Source organism: Cherax quadricarinatus, chromosome 87 (assembly GCF_038502225.1).
Source record: "Cherax quadricarinatus isolate ZL_2023a chromosome 87, ASM3850222v1, whole genome shotgun sequence".
In the NCBI taxonomy this organism is placed as follows: Eukaryota; Metazoa; Arthropoda; class Malacostraca; order Decapoda; family Parastacidae; genus Cherax; species Cherax quadricarinatus.
The window spans coordinates 4,341,738-4,366,971 of NC_091378.1; the positions used below are offsets into that span (position 1 = coordinate 4,341,738).

The following is a 25,234-nucleotide window of genomic DNA, read 5'->3' on the forward strand; positions in this document are numbered from 1 at the left end:
ACATTTTTCTACTGCAGTTTTTTTGGGTTAGGTTAAGTTAGTTTAAGTCAGTTTAGGTTAGATAAGTTAGTTTAAGTTATGTTAGGTTAAGTTAGGCTACATAACTAAAAAAAGTATATTTAAACGCAAATAAGCTCATTAAAACCCGACCTGAGTGTGACTGACAAATTTAAACGTTCTTGACACACACACACACACACACACACACACACACACACACACACACACACACACACACACACACACACGCGCGCGCGCGCACACACACATCTCTAAGGAATTTCCATATCTAAACTATATTACAACAATAAAATGCCGCTTTAAAAGATTACATACTTCTTCAGGTTAAAAAATAGAGCTCAAGGCCTTTCGGTTTCCGAATACCTTCTTCAGAAGCTAATTTAATTATTATTATTATTATTATTATTATTATTATTTATTATTATTATTATTACATTTAAGGGAAAGCTCCATGTGCGTTGGGGGGTCATAGGAAAAAATTGTTTGATTCGAGGAAGGGGAGGCGCGTTCAGTTCCTTGGCTCACGCTTGCGTGGTTCCCTGGTAGGTGTACCATCGTAGCCTCGCTGGAAAAGACCAACCAACCCTAGTTTTCCAGGGCAGTTGAGGGCTTATAAAGGACCTAATGTGGCGTAGTGTCTCCCTCCGACCCCCAGGGATGGGTGAAGGGAGGGAGAAAGTGGCGGTGGTGGTGTAGCAAGGATGGTGGTGGTGTAGCAAGGATGGTGGTGTAGCGAGAATGGTGGTGGTCTAGCGAGGATGGTGGTGGTGCAGCAAGGATGGTGGTGGTGCAGCAAGGATGGTGGTGGTGCAGCAAGGATGGTGGTGGTGCAGCAAGGATGGTGGTGGTGTAGCGAGGATGGTGGTGGTGTAGCAAGGATGGTGGTGGTGTAGCAAGGATGGTGGTGGTGCAGCAAGGATGGTGGTGGTGCAGCAAGGATGGTGGTGGTGTAGCGAGGATGGAGGTGGTGTAGCGAGGATGGTGGTGGTGTAGCAAGGATGGAGGTGGTGTAGTGAGGATGGTGGTGGTGTAGCAAGGATGGTGGTGGTGTAGCAAGGATGGTGGTGGTGTAGTGAGGATGGTGGTGGTGTAGCGAAGATGGTGGTGGTGTAGCAAGGATGGTGGTGTAGCAAGGATGGTGGTGGTGTAGCGAGGATGGTGGTGGTGTAGCAAGGATGTTGGTGGTGTAGCGAGGATGGTGGTGGTGTAGCGAGGATGGTGGTGGTGTAGCGAGGATGGTGGTGGTGCAGCAAGGATGGTGGTGGTGTAGCGAGGATGGTGGTGGTGTAGCAAGGATGGTGGTGGTGTAGCAAGGATGGTGGTGGTGTAGCAAGGATGGTGATGGTGTAGCGAGGATGGTGGTGGTGTAGCAAGGATGGAGGTGGTGTAGCGAGGATGGTGGTGGTGTAGCAAGGATGGAGGTGATGTAGCGAGGATGGTGGTGGTGTAGCAAGGATGGTGGTGGTGTAGTGAAGATGGTGGTGGTGTAGCAAGGATGGTGGTGGTGCACCAAGGATGGTGGTGGTGTAGCGAGGATGGTGGTGGTGTAGCGAGGATGGTGGTGGTTTAGTGAGGATGGTGGTGGTGTAGCGAGGATGGTGGTGGTGTAGCAAGGATGGTGGTGGTGTAGTGAGGATGGTGGTGGTGTAGCGAGGATGGTGGTGGTGTAGCAAGGATGGTGGTGGTGTAGCGAGGATGGTGGTGGTGTAGCAAGGATGGTGGTGGTGCAGCAGGGATGGTGGTGGTGCAGCAAGGTTGGTGGTGGTACACCAAGGATGGTGGTGGTGCACCAAGGATGGTGGTGGTGCACCAAGGATGGTGGTGGTGCACCAAGGATGGTGGTGGTGCACCAAGGATGGTGGTGGTGTAGCGAGGATGGTGGTGGTGCAGCAAGGATGGTGGTGGTGCACCAAGGATGGTGGTGGTGTAGCAAGGATGGTGGTGGTGCAGCAAGGATGGTGGTAGTGCACCAAGGATGGTGGTGGTGTAGCAGGGATGTTGGTGGTGTAGCAAGGATGGTGGTGGTGCACCAAGGATGGTGGTGGTGCACCAAGGATGGTGGTGGCGCACCAAGGATGGTGGTGGTGCACCAAGGATGGTGGTGGTGCACCAAGAATGGTGGTGGTGTAGTAAGGATGTAGTCATATTTGCACTGGCTCTTGTTATATCCCTGTACCGTCAACACCCCCGGAATAACCTACAGGTAAACCTCCAGGTACCGTCAACACCCCCGGAATAACCTACAGGTAAACCTCCAGGTACCGTCAACACCCCCGTACCGTCATCACCCCCGTACCGTCAACACCCCCGTACCGTCAACACCCCCGTACCGTAAACACCCCCGTACCGTCAACACCCCCGTACCGTCATCACCCCCGTACCGTCAACACCCCCGTACCGTCATCACCCCCGTACCGTCATCACCCCCGTACCTTCAACACCCCCGTACCGTCAACACCCCCGTACCGTCATCACCCCCGTACCGTCATCACCCCCGTACCGTCAACACCCCCGTACCGTCAGTACCGCGTGAAGGTCGGACATAAAGTGTTTACGCAGGTAATTTTGACAAGGCTATAGTTTAGGGTAGACTGGGACATTAGCCCTACCTTCATTCCTTGCCACCACCCTGCCTTTCATACTCTCTTAACAACACCACGTGCACTAAACCAGTCCCTCTCTCCCCTCCCCTCCCTTTCTCCCCCTTCCCCTGCCTCTCTGTCCTCTCTCTTCGTCTTCTTTCCTTTCCATCTTGGTGGCCAAGACATTCAGAAGAGGGAGAGGTTTGTGGGGGTATTGTCCTGTTCTTGTTGGCGTTCTTCGTGGAGGATGTAGCTGGGGTTCTTGGAGGTTGCTGTTGGCGTTCTTGTTGGAGATTGCTGTTGGCGTTCTTGATGGAGGGTGTTGTTGGCGTTCTTGGTGGAGGTTGCTGCTGGGGTTATTGGTGGAGGTTGCTGCTGGGGTTCTTGTTGGAGGATGTAGTTGGGATTCTTGGTGGAGGTTGCTGTTGGGGTTCTTGGTTGAGGTTGCTGTTGGCGTTTTTGGTGGAGGTTGCTGTTGGCGTTCTTGGTGGAGGTTGCTGTTGGCGTTCTTGGTGGAGGTTGCTGTTGGGGTTCTTGTTGAAGGTTGCTGTTGGGGTTCTTGTTGGAGGTTGCTGTTGGGGTTCTTGGTGGAGGTTGCTGTTGGGGTTCTTGTTGGAGGTTGCTGTTGGGGTTCTTGTTGGAGGTTGCTGTTGGGGTTCTTGGTGGAGGTTGCTGTTGGGGTTCTTGTTGGAGGATGTAGTTGGGATTCTTGTTGAAGGTTGCTGTTGGGGTTGTTGTTGAAGGTTGCTGTTGGGGTTCTTGGTGGAGGTTGCTGTTGGGGTTGTTGTTGAAGGTTGCTGTTGGGGTTCTTGTTGGAGGATGTAGTTGGGGTTCTTGTTGAAGGTTGCTGTTGGGGTTCTTGTTGAAGGTTGCTGTTGGGGTTCTTGGTGGAGGTTGCTGTTGGGGTTCTTGTTAGACGAGGGTCTCGGATATTTAACGAAGCCTCTCTATATATCTCAGTTTTTTACAAATACGACTGAATAGCACTTGCTATGAAGCCTTCCCGTGTCCTATCTAAATTTTTTGACTTTTTCAGTAACATCAAAAACAGTCGTTCTATATATAAGATTTATAAGGAAGTCTGACTGTGTTTGGAAAGTAGAGGCAAAGTGTCTCTCAACACAGTGCGTCTTTGTTATACTTTAGAGTTCGTGGTGGAGGGAGAGAAGACAGCCACTCAAGAGGACATCGTCTTAGAACATGAAGGAAGGAGCACTGCAGCAGGCCTACTGGCTCATGCTAGGCAGGTCCAAGTCACTTACTGGCCTAAGCTAGTAGATGGGTGACACAGTTACATTCCGACACGTTTGCAGGCTTCTTCAGTCGAGTACAGAGGAGTCAGCAGAAGCAGGAGATATGTAAAGACGAGGTCATCAGTCCATCACCCTTGAAGACGTAGTTTTGAGGTGGTCAGTCCCACAGCCTGGAGAAGAGTTCTACTCCATAATCCTCCATTCTTATGTTCTTACCATAGTTGTAGTGGGTAATTACATAGTGTAAATTATCCATCAGGATAACCTATAAAAGTCAAACAAAGTGACTTATTTCCATTGAGATTCTTGTATTTCCTCTGTTCTTACTATTTTCAATTTCCCTTCTGATATTCCTTCTTTTCTCCTCCTCCTCCTCCTCCTCCTCCTCCTCTCTTTTCCTACCTCCTTCTCTTTTCTGTTTCTCTTCCTTCCCACAGTTTCTTCTTCCTATCCTCTCCTTACCTCCCACTCGCTCTCCCTCACTCACCTTTTCCCTCTCCGTGTTCCTCCTGTCTTCCCTCCATCCCTCTCCTTCCCCCCTCCTCCTTCCCTCCTTCCAACCACCCATCCTCGTCTTTTGTTGTGTATTTGTTCATTTTTTTGTGTGCAGCACCAAAGGCCGAGTGGAGCTTCCAAAACGCCTGCTGATCCACTAAAATGTTTTGAGTCGGAGTTCCTGGTCCCCTTGAATGGTGGGGTCGGCCAGCTCTCCAGGAAAAATATACCACGTTCACATTTGGACGTTTCTACCATTACATCTCTTGAAGTTTCTGGCCTTAGGGGCAGAGCTTTTTTCTTCTTGTATTCATTCCTGGTATATTACTTCCTTTGTATGTTGGTATATCCCTTCACTGGTATATTCCGCATAAGGGATGTTTGTTTTGTTGGTGGTGGTGGTGTACCTTTGATGGGTTTTCAGAGTTTTCGGCTTTCGCAGCTCTGGTGCTAGGCTGGTCGACCAGGCTGTTGCTGCTGGTGGTCTGCTGCTCCACATATCATAGCCTGGTTGATCTGGCACCTGGTGAAGATACTTGTCCAGTTCTTCTTGAAGACTTCTACACTTGTTCCAGCAGTGTTTCTGATATCTTCTGGTGAGATGTTGAATAATCTGGGACCACGGATGTTGATACAGTGTTCTCTTATTGTGCCCACGGATGTTGATACAGTGTTCTCTTATTGTGTCCACGGATGTTGATACAGTGTTCTCCTATTGTGCCCACGGATGTTGATACAGTGTTCTCTTATTGTGCCCACGGATGTTGATACAGTGTTCTCTTATTGTGCCCACGGATGTTGATAGTGTTCTCTTATTGTGCCCACGGATGCTGATACAGTGTTCTCTTATTGTGCCCACGGATGTTGATACAGTGTTCTCTTATTGTGCCCACGGATGTTGATACAGTGTTCTCTTATTGTGCCCACGGATGTTGATAGTGTTCTCTTATTGTTCCCACGGATGCTGATACAGTGTTCTCTTATTGTGCCCACGGATGTTGATACAGTGTTCTCTTATTGTGCCCACGGATGTTGATACAGTGTTCCCTTATTGTGCCCACGGATGTTGATACAGTGTTCCCTTATTGTGCCCACCGCATCCCTGCTCTTCACTGGGTTTATTTTACACTTCTTCCATATCTCTCATTCCAGTATGTTGTTATGGTAGTGTACAGATTTGGGATCAGACCTTCAAGTACTTTCTAGGTATATATTATCATGTATCCCTATCTCCTCTGCTCCATTGAGTACATATTGAAGACTTTATGACGTTCCCTGTAATTTTTATTCATTATTAAAAACATGCATGAAAGAGTGAGACTTAATAATAATGTTTCGCTCTGCTGAATGAGGTTTCCTTTGCGCGAAACGTTGATAAACCTGTTTTGTGAATTTTCATCCTTCTATCGTAAAGTTTGAACTACAGGATAACGACAGGGATAACTGCAGGAATAATGACTGGATAACTGCAGGGATAATGACTGGATAACTGCAGGGATAATGACTGGATAACTGCAGGGATAACTCTTCATAACTACCCTGGAAATGAGTGCAGTTGATTACAGTTCAACTCAGCAGCGATAATCTACATCCTTCATTACTGTTTATGCAAATTCCTTCGCTCTCAAATGCGTGTAGATTTTGTTTATAAAGTCCTCACAGCTGTTGGAGTTTTTGTCGGTAGTGAACGTTCCAAAATAAGTAAAAAATCTTGTAGGCTGTATTAGGTGTGTAGGCCTGTGGGGTGCTAATAGCAACAACCTGTGTGATAGACACTGTACAGGGTTTATTTTGCACTTCCTCCAATATGTCTCCAGTTCTTTCCAGGTATATATTATCATGTATCTCTATCTCTTCCGCTCCAGTGAGTACATATTGAAGACTTTCTGGCGGGGCCGTCAACACTGAACAATATTCCAAACGAAAGGGCACAAGGGATTTGAAGTGTCACCACTGGCAATATTTCAATTGTTTGCTGTACACAGTGTCCCACATAGCGCTAACATGCCCTGCTTCTCAAACAACAGCCTGCTTGATTAAACAGTCAAGAAGGAAGCCTAGCCTCAGGCTGGAAGGAGGGGTTAAAAGAGGTTTGTGAGCGCTAGTGGCTTGGACATCCATCAGGCTTTTGTGAGAGTGTAAAGAGTGATTGAAGGTGAGCGGATTTTATGATTTGACGTGCTGTTGGAGTGTTGGAAAGTAGTAGCAGGTATATCACAGGTAGCATAGGTATTAGTGTACGGTGGAATGTCAGGCAGGATACTGTTTTGTCGGCCCTTGTTAAGCAGGCTCCCGGTCCCTGTGTAGTGTCCTCGTGTTGTGAGTACTGTGAGGGAGAGGCATAATACTGGAATGTTGTCTCTCTCTCTCTCTCTCTCTCTCTCTCTCTCTCTCTCTCTCTCTCTCTCTCTCTCTCTCCCAACTTATCTCTTAAAATCTTGAAATGTTAAATATTACCACACCACGTTGATAGATGACGCTTTAAAAGTGTTATACACAACCCGGAGAGTTAACCTGGCCGGAGAGTTAACCTGGCCGGAGAGTTAACCTGGCCGGAGAGTTAACCTGGCCGGAGAATTAACCTGGCCGGAGAGTTAACCTGGCCGGAGGGGGGGACAGCCACGAAGATATTTGGTCACCGGACGATGTACTGAGACAGTCTTCAACATTTCTGACCACATAAACCCGGACAGATTTTCAAGAGTACTTTAGCCAGGAGGGGAGGGGGGAGAGGTGGTAGGGGGGTTAGGAGGGCTGGGGTATTGGGAGGTTTGGGGGGGATCAGAACCGCGTTTAATGGGATTTAAACCCAAATGGCTGGATTAACGTCTTGGTTTATTGGTTATGAAATTTTTTCTCTCCCCGTCACTGTCATCATCTGGTGTTGGGTGAGGGCAGCCCCAGGGTGGTGGTATATACCCCCAGGGTGGTGGTATACACCCCCAGGGTGGTGGTATATACCCCCAGGGTGGTGATATATACCCCCAGGGTGGTGGTATATACCCCCAGGGTGGTGGTATACACCCCCAGGGTGGTGGTATACACACCTAGGGTGGTGGTATACACACCTAGGGTGGTGGTATACACACCCATTGTTGTGGTATGACACCCCCAGGGTGGTGGTATACACACCTAGGGTGGTGGTATACACACCCATTGTTGTGGTATGACACCCCCAGGGTGGTGGTATACAGACCCAGGGTGGTGGTATACACACCCAGGGTGGTGGTATACACCACCAGGGTGGTGGTATACACACCCAGGGTGGTGGTATACACACCCAGATTGGTGGTATATACCACCAGGGTGGTGGTATACACCACCAGGGTGGTGGTATACACACCCAGGGTGGTGGTATACACCCAGGGTGGTGGTATACACCACCAGGGTGGTGGTATACACCACCAGGGTGGTGGTATACACACCCAGGGTGGTGGTATACACACCCAGGGTGGTGGTATACACACCCAGAGTGGTGGTATACACACCCAGGGTGGTGGTATACACACCCAAGGTGCTGGTATACACACCCAGGGTGGTGGTATACACGCCCAGGGTGGTGGTATACACACCCAGGGTGGTGGTATACACACCCAGGGTGGTGGTATACACACCCAGGGTGGTGGTATACACACCCAGGGTGGTGGTATGCACACCCAGGGTGGTGGTATACACACCCAGGGTGGTGGTATGCACACCCAGGGTGGTGGTATGCACACCCAGGGTGGTGGTATACACCACCAGGGTGGTGGTATACACACCCAGGGTGGTGGTATACACACCCAGGGTGGTGGTATACACAGTGATGGTGGTGGTGGTGGTATACATAGTGAAGAGCTCTGTTCCACAAGGCACAGTACTCGCCCCCATCTTATTCCTTATCCTCATATCAGACATAAACAGAGATATACACCACAGCACCGTATCATCCTTTGCGGATGATACTAGGATCTGCATGAGGCTGTCATCTGCTGAGGACGCGGTTAACCTCCAAGAAGATATAAACAAAGTTTTCCAGTGGGCAACGGTAAACAATATGATGTTCAATGAGGACAAATTCCAACTACTCCGTTATGGAAAACTGGAGGAGATAATAACTAGAACAGAGTATACTACTGACTCCAGCCATACAATAGAGTGGAAAAATAATGTAAGGGACCTGGGAGTAGTAAAGTCTGAGGATCTCACTTTCAAGGATCACAACAGTGCCATGATCGCACGTGTAAAGAAAATGATAGGATGGATAATGAGAACTTTCAAAACGAGAGATGCCAAGCCCATGATGATCCTTTTCAAATCACTTGTTCTCTCTAGGCTGGATTACTGCTGTACATTAACATCTCCATTCAAAGCAGGTGAAATCGCAGATCTAGAGAGTGTACAGAGATCCTTTACTGCACGTATAAGTTCTGTCAAGCACCTTAACTACTGGGAACGCTTGGAAGCACTTGACTTGTACTCGTTGGAACGCAGGAGGGAGAGATATATCATAATCTACACTTGGAAAATCTTGGAAGGAATGGTCCCAAATCTGCACACAGAAATCACTCCCTACGAAAGTAAAAGACTGTGCAGGCGATGCAAAATGCCCCCAATAAAAAGTAGGGGCGCCATTGGTACACTAAGGGAAAACACCATAAGTGTCCGGGGCCCAAGACTGTTCAGCAGCCTCCCATCAAGCATTAAGTGAATTGCCAATAAACCCCTGGCTGCCTTCAAGAGAGAGCTGGATAGATACCTAAAGTCAGTGCCGGATCAGCCGGGCTGTGGCTCGTACATTGGAATGCGTGCGGCCAGCAGTAACAGCCTAGTTGATCAGGCCCTGATCCATCGGGAGGCCTGATCATGGACCGGGCCGCGAGGGCGTTGATCCCCGGAATAACCTCCAGGTAACCAGTCCTACCCACAGTGGGTTACAGCATCTACCAGTCCTACCCACAGTGGGTTACAGCATCTACCAGTCCTACCCACAGTGGGTTACAGCATCTACCAGTCCTACCCACAGTGGGTTACAGCATCTACCAGTCCTACCCACAGTGGGTTACAGCATCTACCAGTCCTACCCACAGTGGGTTACAGCATCTACCAGCCCTACCCACAGTGCGTTACAGCATCTACCAGTCCTACCCACAGTGGGTTACAGCATCTACCAGCCCTACCCACAGTGCGTTACAGCATCTACCAGTCCTACCCACAGTGGGTTACAGCATCTACCAGTCCTACCCACAGTGGGTTACAGCATCTACCAGTCCTACCCACAGTGGGTTACAGCATCTACCAGTCCTACCCACAGTGGGTTACAGCATCTACCAGTCCTACCCACAGTGGGTTACAGCATCTACCAGTCCTACCCACAGTGGGTTACAGCATCTACCAGTCCTACCCACAGTGGGTTACAGCATCTACCAGCCCTACCCACAGTGCGTTACAGCATCTACCAGTCCTACCCACAGTGGGTTACAGCATCTACCAGTCCTACCCACAGTGGGTTACAGTATCTACCAGTCCTACCCACAGTGGGTTACAGCATCTACCAGTCCTACCCACAGTGGGTTACAGCATCAACCAGCCCTACCCACAGTGGGTTACAGCTTTATAAAGATTTCTATTTTGAACTTCTAGGTTTCTGTATTGTTCCGATCCTGTTTGGTGAAGCGGCTTTGTGACTGCTGTCTTTGTGAGGGAGGGGTGGCGGGGGGAGGTGGGGAGGGGGTGTGGGACATGGATGGGGGGAGGATAGTCGAGGATGAAACAGGGAGGGTAGTGTGGGAGAGGGATGGAGGGAAGGTAGTGTGGGAGAGGGAAGGTAGCGTGGGAGAGAGAAGGTAGTGTGGGAGAGGGAAGGTAGTGTGGGAGAGGGAAGGTAGTGTGGGAGAGGGAAGGTAGCGTGGGAGAGAGAAGGTAGTGTGGGAGAGGGAAGGTAGTGTGGGAGAGAGAAGGTAGTGTGGGAGAGGGAAGGTAGTGTGGGAGAGGGAAGGTAGTGTGGGAGAGGGAAGGTAGTGTGGGAGAGAGAAGGTAGTGTGGGAGAGAGAAGGTAGTGTGGGAGAGGGAAGGTAGTGTGGGAGAGAGAAGGTAGTGTGGGAGAGAGAAGGTAGTGTGGGAGAGGGAAGGTAGTGTGGGAGAGGGAAGGTAGTGTGGGAGAGGGAAGGTAGTGTGGGAGAGAGAAGGTAGTGTGGGAGAGAGAAGGTAGTGTGGGAGAGGGAAGGTAGTGTGGGAGAGGGAAGGTAGTGTGGGAGAGGGAAGGTAGTGTGGGAGAGGGAAGGTAGTGTGGGAGAGGGAAGGTAGTGTGGGAGAGAGAAGGTAGTGTGGGAGAGGGAAGGTAGTGTGGGAGAGGGAAGGTAGTGTGGGAGAGGGAAGGTAGTGTGGGAGAGGGAAGGTAGTGTGGGAGAGGGAAGGTAGTGTGGGAGAGGGAAGGTAGTGTGGGAGAGGGCAGGGAGTGGTAAGGGAGAGTATTGTGGAAAAGGGAATAAGGGAGAGTAGAGTGCGGAGGGATGAGGAAGGCAAGGGAGGGTTAAGGAAGGGAGGAACAGTAGTCTGGGATATAAGAAGAGCGAGAGAGAGAGAAAGGAAGAGAGAGAATAGGTTTAGTAACGGTAAGATGAAGGGTAAAATAATTCAATAGGATGGGAAGGAAGAGGGAGGGAGGAGAGTGGGAGGGAGATGGCCTGGGGGGGGGTTGTTTGAGACCATGGCTTGTTTAAGACAAACAGTCACACAGTATAAAACCAGCAATCAATGGTAATAACCAGAAACAAATCAATCGCATATACCTTTAACCAGGAAATCCAGACGAAACAACATTATAAGAATGGAATGTGAAATGAAAGAACCCTCTGAGACAGAGAGAAAACAAGAGAATAGGAAGGAGGGGACGAAAGGGTGACGAAGAATGAGGATCAAGAAAGGGGCAATAACATCAAAGAATGGCGAGTGCAGGATAAGCAAAGAAAAACATAAACACTGGTTGATATTTTGCACTGAGCTGGTGTGAGATGTAAACTATGATAAATACTGGATGTAACCTCAATAGAGACGTCAAGATGACGTGGGGAGAGAAGGGAAGGAAGAGAGACGAAGAGACGGGGTGGGAGAGAGACGGAAGGAGGTAGGATGAACGATAAATGGACATAATTAAGAGGAACCAGGGAAGGAGCTTGGAGGAGGGTGATAGAAGGTGGAGAATAGTTGCCCGAGGGGAGGGCACTGAAAGGGAGGGGAGGCTCTGAAATATATGAGCGGCCCTGAAAGACAGGAGCGGCCCTGAAAGACAGGAGCGGCCCTGAAAGACAGGAGCGGCCCTGAAAGACAGGAACGGCCCTGAAAGACAGGAACGGCCCTGAAAGACATAAGGGGTCCTGAAACACAGTGTAGAAAGACTACCTTGTGATAACTAGAGCCTGGATAGAGGTGATTCCTAGGGATTGTGGAGAACATTCCCAGGGATGTAGGCACATGTAGAGATGTAGAAATAAATGTTAGGTTAGGTATAGTTTGTCAGGAAACAGCACGCGGGTCTTAGTCATATGATGACCCGCAACTGGAGCTTTTGGTCATCTGACTGAGGCCTTCCACTGGCTTACCCCTCCACCTCTTTAAAAATATATAGTTATGATTATACCCATCCCTAAAAAAATGTTTGGAATAAAAACTTAGAGAAGTAGGCACACTTGTAGCGATGTGGTGTGAGGATGTAGTGAATGAGAGATGTAAGAACAACAGAAAGAAAGATCCCTGGAAGCAGAGAGAAGGGATAATGTGTAGAAAGAGCAGGAAGAGGAGTAGGTCACTGGTGATATAACTTTGATGAGTTCCGTGAGTTTTCCTACTCCCAGAGCCCGGCATTGGACCAGGCTCGTCTGGTGCTTGTCTGGTCAAGCAGCCGCTGACTCACATATCCATCATAGCTTGGTTGCTCTGGCATCTGGAGCAGAGGAAGAAACTCTGCATTAAATGCTGGCCTGTCAGAGATAACTCTGTCTTATAAGAACATATAAGTCTGTCTGGGCAGGACAGGAAGGTGGGTCAGACATGGAAAAAAATAAAAAAAAACTCGAAAAGGCCAGTGAAGGTTCTCTTTGCATTTTCCAGACATGTAATTTTGCCTGTTTTCTTTTTTAACTCAGAGATGCTTGCAAGGGAGATGCAGAGAAATAAAAAAAATAGAATGAGGTAGAGGAATATATATGCAGTAACGTAGTGACACAGGGGGTAAGTATGGATACAGAGTGATGAACACAGAGTAAGATACAACAACACATGTTGGGATGTGAAACATACACACACACGGGGCCATGAGCTGTGACTCGATCCCTGCAACCACAACTAGGTGAGTACACACACACACACACACACACACACACACACACACACACACACACACACACACACACACACACACACACACACACACACAAAGATCTTCAACACATCCATTGAAACTGGGCAGCTACCTGAGGTATGGAAGATGGCAAATGTAGTCCCAGTTTTGAAAAAAGGAGACAGATACGAGGCATTAAACTACAGACCTGTTTCACTAACGTTTATAATATGCAAAATCATAGAGAAGATCATTAGGAGGAGAGTGGTGGAGCACCTGGAAAGAAACACGCGTATATTCGACAACCAGCACGGTTTCAGGGAAGGAAAATCCTGTGTCACAAACCTACTGGAGTTTTATGACAAGGTGACAGAAGTAAGACAAGAGAGAGAGGGGTGGATAGGCTGCATTTTCTTGGACTGCAAGAAGGCCTTCGACACTGTTCATCACAAGAGGTTACTGCAAAAGCTAGAGGATCAGGCACACATAACAGGAAAGGCACTGCAATGGATCAGAGAATATCTGACAGGGAGGCAACAAGAAGTCATGGTATGTGACAAGGTGTCAAAGTGGGCGCCTGTGACAAATGGGGTTCCACATGGGTCAGTCCTAGGACCTGTGCTGTTTTTGGTATACGTGAATGACATAACAGAAGGGATAGACTCGAGTATCCTTGTTTGCAGATGATGTGAGGTTAATGAGGAGAATTAACTTTCTGGTAGCTGAAGTATGTTCAAGGCATATTCCCCTAAGAAAAAAAAGAAGAGAAGAAGTAAACTGGAGAGAGAGAGACGCTAGATTATCAGAAACACGGAAGGAAGCGCTAACCAGGGAAGTGGAAAATATTGAACTTAAGTTAAAGGACTTGTACAGGATCCAGGAGAGACAAGAGGAGATAAAAGCAATTAGGGAAATTGAAAGAAATTCGAAATATTTCTTTTCATATGCCAAAAACAAGGCAAAAACCACATCTAGTGTAGGGCCCTTACTCAGACAAGACGGATCCTATACAGCCAACAACAAAGAAATGAGTGAGAATATGAAATCTCAATGACTGTATGTTCAGTGAGCCACTAATCAATCTAAAGATAGTCAGTCCAAAACCCTGCCAATGTAGGCCAAATTTCTGACATAACTCTAACTCCACTAGACTTTGAGAAAGACATCGACGACATGCCCATGCACTCAGCCCCAGGCCCAGAGTTGTGGAACTCGGTGTTCATTAAGAATTGCAAGAAACTCCTCTCACGGGCCCTAAGTATACTATGGAGAAGGAGCTTAGACACAAGCGAGATTCCACAGTCACTAAAAACAACGGATATAGCCCCACTCCATAAAGGTGGCAGCAAATCAGTAGCTAAGAACAATAATAGACTATACCAACAGCTTTAACGTCCCACATCATAAAAATCTTTGAAAGAGTTCGAAGAAGAAGGATTGCAAATCACCTGGACTCCCAAAAATTGCACAATCCAGGGCAACATGGGTTCAGAGCAGGTCGCTGCTGCCTCCCGCAACTACTGGATCACTATAATATGGTCTTGGATGCACTGGAAAACAAACAATGCAGATGTAGTATACACAGATTTTGCAAAAGCTTTTGACAAGTGCGACCATGGTGTAATAGCACACAAAATGCGTGCTAAAGGGATAACTGGCAAAGTAGACAGATGGATCTTCAACTTTCTAACCAATCGCACACAAATCGTAGTGGTGAACAGAGTTGAATCGGAAGCTGCCATAGTGAAGAGCTCTGTTCCACAAGGCACAGTACTCGCCCTGTTCCTCATTTTCATATCAGACATAGACAGAGATGTAAACCATAGTACTGTATAATCCTTTGCAGACGATATTAGGATCTGCATGAGAATGTCATCCATTGAGGACACTGTTAACCTCCAGAAGATATAAACCAAGTTTTCCAATGGGCAACAGAGAACAATATGATGTTCAATGAAGACAAATTCTAACTACTCCGTTATGGAAAACTGGAGGAAATAATAACTAGAACTGAGTATACTACAAACTCTAATTACACGATAGAGCGGAAAAGTAATGTGAGAGACCTGGAAGTGGTAATGTCCGAAGACCTCACCTTCAAGGACCACAACAGCGCCACTATCACATCTGCGAGGAAACTGATAGGATGGATAATGAGAACATTCAAGACAAGAGATGCCAAGCCAATGATGATCCTTTTTAAATCACTTGTTCTCTCTAGGCTGGAATACTGCTGTACATTAACATCTCCATTCAAGGCAGGTGAAATTGCAGATCTAGAGAATGTACAGAGAACCTTTACTGCAGATATAAGTTCCATCAAACATCTTAACTACTGGGAACACCTGGAAACACTTGACTTGTACTCACTGGAGCGCAGACGAGAGAGATGCATCATAATCTACACCTGGAAGATCCTGGAGGGACTGGTCCCTAAAATGCACACAGAAATCACTCCCTACGAAAGCAAAAGATTTGGCAGGTGATGCAACATACCCCCAGTGAAAAGTACACTAAGTCACTGGTACACTAAGAGAAAACACCGTAAGTGTCCGGGGCCAAGACTTCAACAGCCTCCCACCAGTCATAGGAGGAATTACCAATAGGCCCCTTGTTGTCTTGAAGAGGGAGCTGGACCGATTCCTAAAGTCAGTGCAGGTTTAGTCGGGCTGTCGTACGTTGGTTGATCGGGCCCTGATCTACACCGTTCCGCGGGGGCGTTGATCTCCGGTATACCCTCCATTACCCTGTGATGGATATGTGGGGCAGCAAACCACCAGCAGCAACAGCCTGGTTGACCGGGCTAGCACCAGGACCGGTTTTCGAGGGTAGACCCATTCTCGACAGCGATTAGAGGTATAGCACTCAAGGTAATTAGTACCGCCAGCCTGGGTTCTCCTGCATTCCCCTCTTAATCACCTATATCCCTCCCCTCTTTTCTGAGCTTCCCCCTCCCCTCCTCTTCCTCACTCCCCCCTAATTTGAGATGTTCTTCACTCCCCTTATTTGCACCCCTCTGAAGTTCCCCTATTCTGTACCCTCGTTTACACTTGTACCCTCATCTACACCCCCTTTCTCACCATCACCTAAACCCTTCCTTCCCTCACCTAAATTCTTTTTTACCCCTCATCTACACCCTCCCTCCCCTCACACCCCTCCTCTACTACATTCTCTTTCCCCTCGTATATAATCACCATCGCCGTCTACAACCTCAGTTCCCCTCACACCTTTTGTTCCATATACTCATCCCCTCACCTGCACCTTCCCCTCTCTCTTACCTCTCTCTCTCTCTCTCTCTCTCTCTCTCTCTCTCTCTCTCTCTCTCTCTCTCTCTCTCTCTCTCTCTCTCTCTCTCTCCCTCTCTCTCTCCCCTCCCCTCACTGTAAACCTCACTCCCTCTCACTAAACCTTACCCCCCTCTCTCTACCCCCTCTCTAAACCTCACCCCCCTCACTCTAAACCTCACCCCCTCTCTATAAACCTCACCCCCTCTCTAAACCTCACCCCTTCTCACTAAACCTCACCCCGTCTCTCTAAACCTCACCCCCTCTCACTAAACCTCACCCCCTCTCAACCTCACCCCCTCTCACTAAACATCACCCCCTCTCTCTAAACCTCACCCCCTCTCTCTAAACCTCACCCTCTCTCTCTAAACCTCACCCCTCTCTCTAAACCTCACCCCCCTCACTCTAAACCTCACCCCCTCTCTATAAACCTCACCCCTTCTCACTAAACCTCACCCCCTCTCTCTAAACCTCACCCCCTCTCACTAAACCTCACCCCCTCTCACTAAACCTCACCCCCTCTCACTAAACCTCACTCCCTCTCACTAAACCTCACCCCCTCTCTCTAAACCTCACCCCCTCTCACTAAACCTCACCCCCTCTCACTAAACATCACCCCCTCTCTCTAAACCTCACCCACTCACTCTAAACCTCACCCCCTCTCACTAAACCTCACCCCCTCTCACTAAACCTCACCCCCTCTCACTAAACCTCACCCCCTCTCACTAAACCTCACCCCCTCTCTAAACCTCACCCCCTCTCACTAAACCTCACCCCCTCACTAAACCTCACCCCCTCTCACTAAACCTCACCCCCTCTCTCTAAACCTCACCCCCTCTCACTAAACATCACCCCCTCTCTCTAAACCTCACCCCCTCTCACTAAACCTCACCCCCTCTCACTAAACCTCACCCCCTCTCACTAAACCTCACCCCCTCTCACTAAACCTCACCCCCTCTCTCTAAACCTCACCCACTCACTCTAAACCTCACCCCCTCTCACTAAACCTCACCCCCTCTCTCTAAACCTCACCCCCTCTCTCTAAACCTCACCCCCTCTCACTAAACCTCACCCCCTCACTAAACCTCACCCCCTCTCACTAAACCTCACCCCCGCTCTCTAAACCTCACCCCCTCTCACTAAACATCACCCCCTCTCTCTAAACCTCACCCCCTCTCACTAAACCTCACCCCCTCTCACTAAACCTCACCCCCTCTCACTAAACCTCACCCCCTCTCACTAAACCTCACCCCCTCACTCTAAACCTCATCAGCACCTCCAAATTTCACTGTTGATTTGGAAACGCTAAACCCGAAAGGGATCATATAGGTGGTAATCAGGTTTGATCTGAGGAAGGAGATTGTAGCTTCAGCTCCTCGCATCAAAAGCCCCTCAACATTAAGCACTCCGCTCCTTGAAGGGTCCGTTAGTAGGGAGGGGGAAGAGGGAGGGGAAGAAGGGAGTTCAACAGAAATGATCGCTATTTTTTATTTTCTTTTTTTTGCGAAGGGGTTAAAAGCCATCCCTTCCTTCCCCCCCCCACCTCCCTCCTCCCCCATTTCCCACCCCTCCCCCGAACCGATTTAACCCCCCCTCCCTCCCTGGTAGTGGGATGTGCTTTGTTGGTCTGTGTTTGTGTCTACCCTTCCCTCCCCCCTCCCCTCCTCCCCACCCCCCTTTGGCGAGTGTGTGTTTGTTCCAGCCACTGAGCCGATTGTGGCAGATTGTGGCAATTGTAGGGAGCTCAGAGCCCTCGTGGGTTGAGGGGGGGGCGGTGCGATATTAATTTAACCAGTGAGTGCAACATTGCACTATATGTGTGTGTGTGTGTGTGTGTGTGTCGTGCCGAATAGGTAAAATTGGTCAATTAGCAAGAACTCATTTAAAATTAAATCCTTTCTAAAATTTTCTCTTATACGTTTAAAGATTTTTTTTTCATTTATGTTGATGTAAAAATTAATAATTTTGTACCAAAAGAACCTTAGAAAACTTACCTGACCTTATTATAACAAGCGCAATTTAATTTAGCCTAATCCAACTAAATATATTTTAGATAAGTTTACAATAATTTAATAATAAACAATGAAATATATTTTTTTTCGTTAGGTTCAGAATGATTTTTGCGAAATTATTACATACAAATTTTCGCTTGTCTTATTCGGCAAGAAGAGCGTTGCTATTTAAGCCAAAATAGCAAGTTTTACCTGTTCGGCACGACATGTGTGCGTGCGCGCGCGTGTGTGTGTGTGTGTGTGTGTGTGTGTGTGTGTGTGTGTGTGTGTGTGTGTGTGTGTGTGTGTGTGTGTGTGTGTGCGTGCAAAACAACCACAGGGAGAGTTGAATGATAGCTCTAGGCCTTTCGTGTTGCAATCGACACATCTTCAGGAGCTTGCAATGTTGCAGAAATGAGTAGGAAGTGCAGGTAGATGAGGCTGAGTATTATGAGGGTGATAAATAAGTAATGAGTCAGTGTTGGACTGATTAATCTCATACTTAGTGTTTCTCTCTGGTACAGGTGGGTCTGAGCTGCCAACACTAGTGCGAGGGCAAGCTGACTTCTTAGGTACGTGACCAACACCTTGGATTTCAGTACCCTGCCTGCCTGCCTTCCTCCCTCCCTGCCTTCCTTCCTTACCGCCTCCCTGTGTGTCTTGCTGCCTCCCTCACTACATCCCTGCCTGCCTTCCTTCTGCCTCCCTCCCCCTCTGCCTGCCTGCCTGCCTGCCTTCCTTACTGCCTCCCTATCTGTCTTGCTGCCTTCCTTCTGCCTCCCTGCCTGCCTGCCTTCTTTTCTGTCTTCTTTTATTGCTGCCTCCTCACTACTTCCCTGCCTGCCTGCCTGCCTGCCTGCCTTCCTTCCTTCCTTCCTTCCTTCCTTCTTTCCTTCCTTCCTTCCTTCCTTCCTTCCTTCCTCCCTTCCTCCCTCCCTCCCTGTCTTCCTGTCTGACTTACTTCATTCCTTCCTGTGAGTTACCCTCTCTCCCTTCATTGGCCCTACCTCCCTCAGGTGGCCATCCTTCCATCCCATCCTCCCCTCCCTCCCTACGTCCTTCCATCCCATCCTCTCCTCCCTCCATCCTCTCCCTCCCTCCCTACGTCCTTCCATCCCACTCTCCAGTAACCTTTCCCTCTCCCTGTGTGAATGTATAATATTCCATATATCATAAATCCAAACTCACTTAGATTTAAGCCTTATTATTATTATTATTATTATTATTATTATTATTATTATTATTATTATTAATTTTCATTATAATCATAGGAAACTCTAAACCCATATGGGTCATACAGCTTCTGCGGAATGGGAGAAAATGAGGTTTGATCCTGCCAAGGCAGGAATATCAGCACAAGAAAATAAACTGTAACAAATGACAGGTTAAGAATAACATGTATATATATATATATATATATATATATATATATATATATATATATATATATATATATATATATATATATATATATATATATATATATATATACAACAGGTTATAGACAATAGATAATATAGATTTAGAAGAACATTGCAACAGATTTAGAAGCTGAGAAATAAGTTAATTTGCGAGAGTGAATGTGTACAACAATACTTACAATCTACCTGAAGAATGATTCCAGGTCAATATCCCCGCTACCTGGTCCCAGACCAGTTCTACCTGGAGGTCGTTCCGGGAGTCAGCACCCCGAACCCCTGAGGCCTGGTCTAGGGCCGGGTCGTGGGGGCGTTGACCCCCTGGACTCCAGATATAGGTAGGTAAGGTAGACCTAATCTGATCCTATCGTAAAATTAGTTGTTTTTACAAGAACTGTTATTCTGTGTGTGATAATAGTAGTAGTAGCAGTAGTAGTAGCTGGTGGGATATCGGAAGGGAGTCTTTCCCGAAAAGTGGACAGAATCATGGGTAATCTGCTTCAGTCCCTCGTTCATGGGGCGGCCTACCCACGCTCACTCTCCCTTAGAACCCACACTCAAGGAGCCCAGTACAAAATAACCACCCAGAATTGTGGAGAATTGTACCTACATAGACCTAAATCTTGTGTGCTACTACACTGAAGTGTCTATCACAACCACAATCATCACTACCACTACCACAGTCATCGCTGTCACCACCACAGCCACCCCTACCACCGCCACAATCACCCCAGCCACCACCACTATCACCCCTACCACCGCCACAATCACCCCTACCACCACCACTACCAAACTGTAACCACACTTTCCCCTCCCAGCAGGTTATATAAAGGCTTTAAGCTCCAAAATACGTACAGGAAATTAGGAATGGAAATCTGTCTGGCCTTTGAGGGCGTGAACAGAAGGTTTGGGCATGGCATCCCCCCTGACCAAACACAGTGGCAACCCAAAGTACCCAGGTATGAAGGGTATCAAGGGACATACCCCTTGGAGGTACCCCGTTGGAGGTACCGCCACCTTCAGTGATTCCTCCGAGGCCTTTGTCAGGAAGGAAAAGCCAGAACGGACGATCGCCTCTCTTAGCAGTGCTGTTTGTGTACTTAGCGAGATGGGGAACCATAGCGCCGGCTGTGACAGTCAAGGAGTTTAGTGTGTGTGTGTATGTGTGTGTGTGTGTGTGTGTGTGTGTGTGTGTGTGTGTGTGTGTGTGTGTGTGTGTGTGTTACCTGGAGATTATTCCGGGGATCAACGCCCCCGCGGCCCGGTCCATGACCAGGCCTCCCGATGGATCAGGGCCTGATCAACTAGGCTGTTGCTGCTGGCCGCACGCAGTCCAACGTACGAGCCACAGCCCGGCTGATCCGGCACTGACTTTAGGTATCTGTCCAGCTCTCTCTTGAAGGCAGCCAGAGGCTTATTGGCAATTCCCCTAATGCTTGATGGGAGGATGTTGAACAGTTTTGGGCCCCGGACACTTATGGTGTTTTCCCTTAGTGTAACAATGGCGCCCCTACCTTTTATTGGGGGCATTTTGCATCGCCTGCCCAGTCTTTTACTTTCGTAGGGAGTGATTTCTGTGTGCAGATTTGGGACCATTCCTTCCAAGATTTTCCAAGTGTAGATTATGATATATCTCTCCCTCCTGCGTTCCAACGAGTACAAGTCAAGTGCTTCCAAGCGTTCCCAGTAGTTAAGGTGCTTGACAGAACTTATACGTGCAGTAAAGGATCTCTGTACACTCTCTAGATCTGCGATTTCACCTGCTTTGAATGGAGATGTTAATGTACAGCAGTATTCCAGCCTAGAGAGAACAAGTGATTTGAAAAGGATCATCATTGGCTTGGCATCTCTCGTTTTGAAAGTTCTCATTATCCATCCTATCATTTTCTTTGCACATGCGATCGTGGCACTGTTGTGATCCTTGAAAGTGAGATCCTCAGACATTACTACTCCCAGGTCCCTTACATTATTTTTCCACTCTATTGTATGGCCGGAGTCAGTAGTATACTCTGTTCTAGTTATTATCTCCTCCAGTTTTCCATAACGGAGTAGTTGGAATTTGTCCTCATTGAACATCATATTGTTTACCGTTGCCCACTGGAAAACTTTGTTTATATCTTCTTGGAGGTTAACCGCGTCCTCAGCAGATGACAGCCTCATGCAGATCCTAGTATCATCCGCAAAGGATGATACGGTGCTGTGATGTATAGCTCTGTCTATGTCTGATATGAGGATAAGGAATAAGATGGGGGCGAGTACTGTGCCTTGTGGAACAGAGCTCTTCACTATGGCAGCCTCCGATTTAACTCTGTTGACCACTACTCTTTGTGTTCGATTTGTTAGGAAGTTGAAGATCCATCTCCCCACTTTCCCAGTTATTCCTTTAGCACGTATTTTATGGGCTATTACACCATGATCGCATTTGTCAAATGCTTTTGCAAGGTCTGTGTATATTACATCTGCATTCTGATTTTCTTCCAGTGCATCCAAGGCCATGTCATAGTGATCCAGTAGTTGTGAGAGGCAGGAGCGACCTGCCCTGAACCCATGTTGCCCTGGATTGTGCAGATTTTGGGAATCCAGGTGATTTGCAATCCTGCTTCTTAGCACTCTTTCAAAGATTTTTATGATGTGGGACGTCAGAGCTATTGGTCTATAGTTCTTAGCTAATGCTTTGCTGCCACCTTTATGGAGTGGGGCTATATCCGTTGTTTTAAGTGACTGTGGAATTTCACCCATGTCCAAGCTCCTCCTCCATAGTGTACTTAGGGCACGCGAGAGGGGTTTCTTGCAGTTCATAATGAAAACAGAGTTCCACGAGTCTGGGCCCAGGGCTGAGTGCATAGGCATGTTGTCAATGTCTTTTTCGAAATCTATCGGAGTTAGGGTAATGTCGGAAATCTGGCATACATTTATGGAGTTTTGAGGCTCATTCATGAAGAAATCATTTGGGTCGTCGATCCTCAGACCGATTAGTGGGTCACTAAACACAGAGTCGTACTGGGATTTCAATATTTCACTCATATCCTTGTTCTCATCTGTGTAAGTCCCATCCTGTCTGAGTAAGGGCCCGATACTAGATGTGGTATTTGCCTTGTTTTTGGCATATGAAAAGAAATATTTTGAATTTCTTTCAATTTCACTAATAGCTTCAAGCTCCTCCTGCCTCTCCTGGTTCCTGTAAGAGTCATTTAACTTAAGTTCGATAGTTTCCACTTCCCTGGTCAGCGCCTCCTTTCGTGTATCAGATATTCTAGCACTCCTGAGGAGCTCAGTAGTGACTCTTCGTCGTCTTCTGTAGAGGGAGCGTCTTTTTCTCTCCAGTTTACTCCTGCTCTTCTTTCTTAGGGGAATATGCCTAGAACATACTTCGGCTACCAGGAAGTTGATCCTTTCAAGGCACTGGTTTGGATCCATGTCATTTAAGACATCTTCCCAACATGTTTCGTTCAGGGCATGGTTTACCTGGTCCCAGTTGATGTTCTTGTTGTTGAAATTGTATTTTGTGAAGACACCTTCACAGGTACATGCATTCTGCTGTTGAGGACCCCTATGCATGTACGTCTGGACTTCGATTAGGTTGTGATCGGAATTAGTTGTTTTTGATATTCTTATGTCTCTTATCAGGTCCTCATTATTTGTGAAGATAAGGTCAAGTGTGTTTTCTAGTCTTGTTGGCTCCACTATCTGCTGGCTTAAGGTGTGTTTTTCGCAGAGACTTAGTAGCTCATGTGTGTGTGACCTTTCATCTGCGCTACCTCCGGGGATTGTTTCAGCTATAACATTATTTGTGTGTGTGTGTTCTTACCTATATGTGGTTACAAGGGTCGATTCACAGTATCTGGCTGGCCTCTTCGCTGGTTGCTACTAGGTCCTCTCCCCCTGCCGTTAATTAAGTCAGATTAATGTACATTTTATGACGCAAAACAAAGGTTACATAGATTGGTTTACGTGGAGTGTACCTGCAGGCTGTTTCGGGGGTCAATGCCCCCTCGGCTTGGTCCCAAACTAGGCCATCCATCAACCAAGCTGTTGGTGGTAGGTGGACGAAATCCAGGGTTAGATAAAACAACACACGTGCAACTACTGTGACATTTCAAGCAAAAGCACTGCAGTAAGCCTACTGTCCCATATTATAATAGTATGGGCCAACAGGCCTGCTACAGTGTTCCTCCTTTCTTATGTTCTTATAAGTAGTAGCTGTATATAAGAATGGAGGAACACTGCAGCAAGCCTACTGGTTCCTAAAGTAATGATAACGCTTGCTGTGTGATGTCAGAGCTTATTGTTGTGTGGAGAACTCTGGCTTGTACATCACAGATGGAGAAAATGACTTCAGTTTGTTTGTGTTTGAAATAGCGATCAGTGATGATTTAACTTTGCTGATCAAGAAGGCTACGTATGTATGGTGTACTGTACACACCTTCATTCTGTGTCTCGGTATACAACCCGTCATAATTAGTTGTGTATGGGTGCGTATACCCTTGCCACACTATGTACACGTTTGTACACCCTACCACAGTGTACACATGTACACCTTGTCACATGGGTACACGTTTGTACACCCTGCCACAATGTTCACGTTTGTACACCCTCCCACAGTGTACACGTGTACGCCCTGCCACACTGTACACGTTTGTACACCCTCCAGGTAACCCTGCCACAGTGTATACCCTGCCACATAGGTGCACGTACGCCCTGCCACTCTGTACACTGTGTACACATGTACACCCTAACACTGTGTAGTCTCGGGATGTAAGAAGGTGTGTATAATAACACCTCCATCAGTATGTGCATTAGTCTCCCACTCTGTCTAACATACCTCCCCCTTTCCTTCCCTTACATTCCCCCACACTGTTTATACCACTCTCATGGTGCTTCCCCACCACCTCCCCCCCACACTGTTTATACCACTCTCATGGTGCTTCCCCACCACCTCCCCCACACTGTTTATACCACTCTCCTGGTGCTTCCCCACCACCTCCCCCACACTGTTTATACCACTCTCATGGTGCTTCCCCCACCACCTCCCCCCACACTGTTTACACCACTCTCATGGTGCTTCCCCCACCACCTCCCCCCACACTGTTTATACCACTCTCATGGTGCTTCCCCCACCACCTCCCCCCACCCGGGTTATACCACTCTCATGGTGCTTCCCCCACCACCTCCCCCCACACTGTTTATACCACTCTCATGGTGCTTCCCCCACCACCTCCCCCCACACTGTTTATACCACTCTCATGGTGCTTCCCCCACCACCTCCCCCCACACTGTTTATACCACTCTCATGGTGCTTCCCCCACCACCTCCCCCCACACTGTTTATACCACTCTCATGGTGCTTCCCCACCACCTCCCCCACACACTGTTTACACCACTCTCATGGTGCTTCCCCACCACCTCCCCCCACACTGTTTATACCACTCTCATGGTGCTTCCCCACCACCTCCCCCCACACTGTTTACACCACTCTCATGGTGCTTCCCCCACCACCTCCCCCCACACTGTTTATACCACTCTCATGGTGCTTCCCCACCACCTCCCCCACACACTGTTTACACCACTCTCATGGTGCTTCCCCCACCACCTCCCCCACACTGTTTACACCACTCTCATGGTGCTTCCCCCACCACCTCCCCCACACTGTTTACACCACTCTCATGGTGCTTCCCCCACCACCTCCCCCACACTGTTTACACCACTCTCATGGTGCTTCCCCCACCACCTCCCCCACACTGTTTACACCACTCTCATGGTGCTTCCCCACCACCTCCCCCACACTGTTTACACCACTCTCATGGTGCTTCCCCCACCACCTCCCCCACACTGTTTACACCACTCTCATGGTGCTTCCCCCACCACCTCCCCCAC

The 25,234-nt window shown here is 48.1% G+C and overlaps 1 protein-coding gene across 29 annotated transcripts in view; it reads left to right on the forward strand.

The window, feature by feature from the left end:
* The window catches only part of hth (Meis homeobox homothorax), a 1,177,701-nt gene that overhangs the window by 495,509 nt on the left and 656,958 nt on the right, over window positions 1-25,234 (forward strand). For 14 of the 29 annotated variants that reach the window (XM_053798553.1, XM_053798554.2, XM_053798534.2 and 11 more), the window contains one exon: window positions 18,450-18,515. The exons of 7 other annotated variants lie outside the window; for them this stretch is intronic. In XM_053798553.1, coding sequence (XP_053654528.1) covers window positions 18,450-18,515 — 66 coding nt within the window. The remainder of the gene's footprint in view (window positions 1-18,449; window positions 18,516-25,234) is intronic. 8 more of the 29 variants (XM_053798535.2, XM_053798537.2, XM_053798547.2 and 5 more) reach the window with 2 other exon arrangements.